This window comes from Primulina tabacum, chromosome 11, assembly GCF_025594145.1.
Source record: "Primulina tabacum isolate GXHZ01 chromosome 11, ASM2559414v2, whole genome shotgun sequence".
In the NCBI taxonomy this organism is placed as follows: Eukaryota; Viridiplantae; Streptophyta; class Magnoliopsida; order Lamiales; family Gesneriaceae; genus Primulina; species Primulina tabacum.
The window spans coordinates 34925146-34928381 of NC_134560.1; the positions used below are offsets into that span (position 1 = coordinate 34925146).

Below are 3236 nucleotides of genomic sequence, written 5' to 3' on the forward strand. Positions count from 1 at the left end.
TAGTAATATTTAATTTATTAAAAGTATATATTATATTATTTATTATATAAATAAAACTGTTTCATTTAATGTTTTATCATGGTCAATTTGTATCGTTTTCAAATTTTTTTAAGTTTACACAATTAAAAATTTATAGGTAAAATGATTTCGTTTTAAAATTTTATATCATCTACAATCCTGGCTTTCCTCATAGTAATGATAAGGAAACAACCCTCTTCTTTTTATATAATTTTCCTAAAATAATTATCAGAAGCACTATCAGCTCTAACCAAATTCAATTTTTCACGGCAGTGAGGTATTGATTTCTTGAAACGAGGTTTTCTCTCCAAATCTGTAAATCTTTTACGCAAGATAAAAATTTATTTGAGACGGTTTCACGAGTCGTATTTGTTAGACATATATCTTATTTGGGTCATCCATGAAAAAAAAATTACTTTTTATGCTAAGAGTATGTACTTTTTATTGTGAATATCGATAGGGTTGACCCGTCTCACTAATAGAGATCCGTGAGACCGTCTCACACAAGTTTTTATCTCGTGGAAAAAGATTTACAGAATTGGAGAGAAAAAATAAGACATATATATGCGATGATTACTTGTAAATAGTTATAATGATGATAAGCAAAACTTCAAAATCAACGTGACTCAGCCGCGTGAGGAAACCAAGTAAACCTCATAAATGTCGACTCAAACCTTATATTAATTCACTCCCGCAATTCGGACAACTACAATTAAACCTCAAATCTACACAAATGGGGAATCCAAACCTCGGACAATCCGATCAAACAGCGCCGGTCCTCACCCATTTCAGCCACCCACACCCCTTGAAATTCTCAAACGCCGCAGTTTCTGATCACTGCTCCGCGTGCAAACTCGTGGGGTCCGGCGCCGTTTACTCCTGCACACTGTGCAGTTTCACTCTCCACAAGAAATGCTACGATTTGCCTCAGAAGATCAAGCACGAATTCGACCAGAGCCATGTTCTTTCTCTGCAGCCAAAGCCCGTTTACCCGGAAGGAGTTTTCAAGTGCGACGCCTGCGGGATCCAGGGCGATGGTTTCTCGTACCATTGCAGCCCTTGCGGCACTGATCTGCACTCGATCTGTGCGAGTCTGCCGATGACGTTGACTCATAACTGCCACCAGCAGCATCAGCTTTCGTTGACCTTCTCGGCACCTTACGCGGGGAACGCGTTTTCTTGCGATATTTGCAAGAGGGTTGGGTCAAAAACATGGCTCTATCGCTGTAATTTATGTGAGTTTGATGTTCATTTGACTTGTGTGGTGAAGATACCGAGTTCCACGGTTCACAAGCATCAAATGTTCCCACAATCTCCACAACAAAACTTACCGAGGTCGATCTCCGAGCCTACGAACATGCATCCATCGGCCAATTCGGGAGTTTATGGTGTGACGAGGCCGCCGCATCATTCTGGCAGCTTGGGGCACCCGCAGAATCAATTTGTAGCAACCCAATATCCAGCCGCGGCCATGGGGCAACCGTATACGGCGGCGACCATGGGTCAACCGTATCCGGCTGCGGTGACTCCGATGAGCTCCGTGCCATATAATAACTTTACTCGACCGCCAGCTAATCACGGGGCTGTTGGGCCTTCCAACGGATTGGGGAACCTAATCTTGGCAAATATGACGAATGGTATAGCTAGCGGCATCGCTCAGGCGACGGCCCAAGCTGTGATACAGGAATTTACGGGTGGACCAGGTGGCGGCGCTGGAGGAGGAATTGGCATTGTTAATCACGTGGATCCTACGGGAGGCGGCGCGGGAACGACCGATGGAAGTTTATATGTCGAGGGAGATTACGTGGGAACAGATGTAGGCTACGACGCCGGCGGCGGAGATGCCTCTCACTATTAATACCTCCAAGATAAAACCAAATTTGATCGTGTTACCGATGTCTCTGGTTTGAAGCAAAAAAGTTTCCATTTCTTGTAATATCAATGCACTATTATAATTATTTAAATTTATTTTAAAAATATGTTACATTCATCTTTATTATGAGTTAAAAAAACGAGTCAAATTTCATATATTATTATTTTGTATAATTAATTTGTGACATTAGGGAACAGATTCTTCCCGTAAATTCAAGCTTATTAGGAGATCGGTTGATTTGATTTCGTGGTGTTCATGTAAAATAATAATATGTATGGTTTCATTGAGAAAATTATTAGTTGGATTTTTTGTTATTCATGTAAAATTTAGTATTGTTTCGTTGATTTAGACCATGTTTGCAAATACATAAAAAAAATATGATTATGAACTTTTTATTTACAAAATTGTAAATTTGCAATCACCATCTTAATATTGAGAATGCGTTGAATCAAGAATGAATTTAATAAAATAGATTTTAAATTCATTTCATTTGTTTAAATAAATTTAATTTATGTTTAATTTCTCTAATTTTAATTAATCCATCAATAGTGAACGTTATTTAAAATATAAAATTGAAATCATTCCTCTAGAGTCGGATATAAACTCGATCCCGTGTTACATTCCCCTCGGCAGGGCGAGTTTAGACTTGACCTAGTAAGTCTTAGGTTTTGGATCGAAATTATTTTATTTTATTATTATACGTTTAATATGAAAATATATCATTATAATTTTTTTGATTATTAATTGGATACAAGTTGATATATTTTAATTTGTGATAATAGTTTTTATTCTAAATATTATTAATATAAATTTAATGATTTGTTAATTTTAAAATTTTTTATTGAATAAATATAAAATTATATATTTTCGACTGGTCCAACTCGTATTAGACCCACCAAGTTCGTGGGGTGAGACGAGGCGGGGTGGGTGAGAGGGTCTCGGGTTTGGCCAAACCTGCCCTAACCAGATCCGTTGTCATCCCTAATTCCTCCAAAAAAAATTTATTCGATGCAATTAACTTAACGAGAAATGATCATTAAATCTTCAACATACTTTATTTGTTTCTAATTTGTATCGGTAAAAATATGTGTTTGTACTATTTGATCTAAAAAAAAATTGTTTCTGCACTCTATGAGCTCATATTTTTTCTCGGACGAAAATCGGTGCAAAAAATTGAAAATATTGTAATAATATATGATATTTCAGTACCAAATATTTAAGATCTGATAGTAATATTATTATTAATTACCCAACATGTATAACAAGTATTGATATTAATGACACATATCTTTTATAGATAAAAATTGTACAAAACATTGAAAATTTGATATTAATATATGATATT

General features: G+C 36.1%; 1 protein-coding gene across 1 annotated transcript; it reads left to right on the plus strand.

Moving 5' to 3' along the window:
* The first annotated feature begins 690 nt into the window (after positions 1–690).
* Positions 691–2241, plus strand: LOC142519244 (uncharacterized). Its single transcript, XM_075622192.1, has one exon. It carries the CDS (start codon positions 752–754, stop codon positions 1874–1876), a length of 1125 nt encoding a protein of 374 aa, XP_075478307.1. The 5' UTR covers positions 691–751; the 3' UTR covers positions 1877–2241.
* Positions 2242–3236: the final 995 nt, after the last annotated feature.

What these genes read in the sequence shown, in the direction of transcription:
- LOC142519244 (XM_075622192.1), top strand. Translation starts at nt 752, where the DNA reads ATGGGGAATCCAAACCTCGGACAATCCGATCAAACAGCGCCGGTCCTC.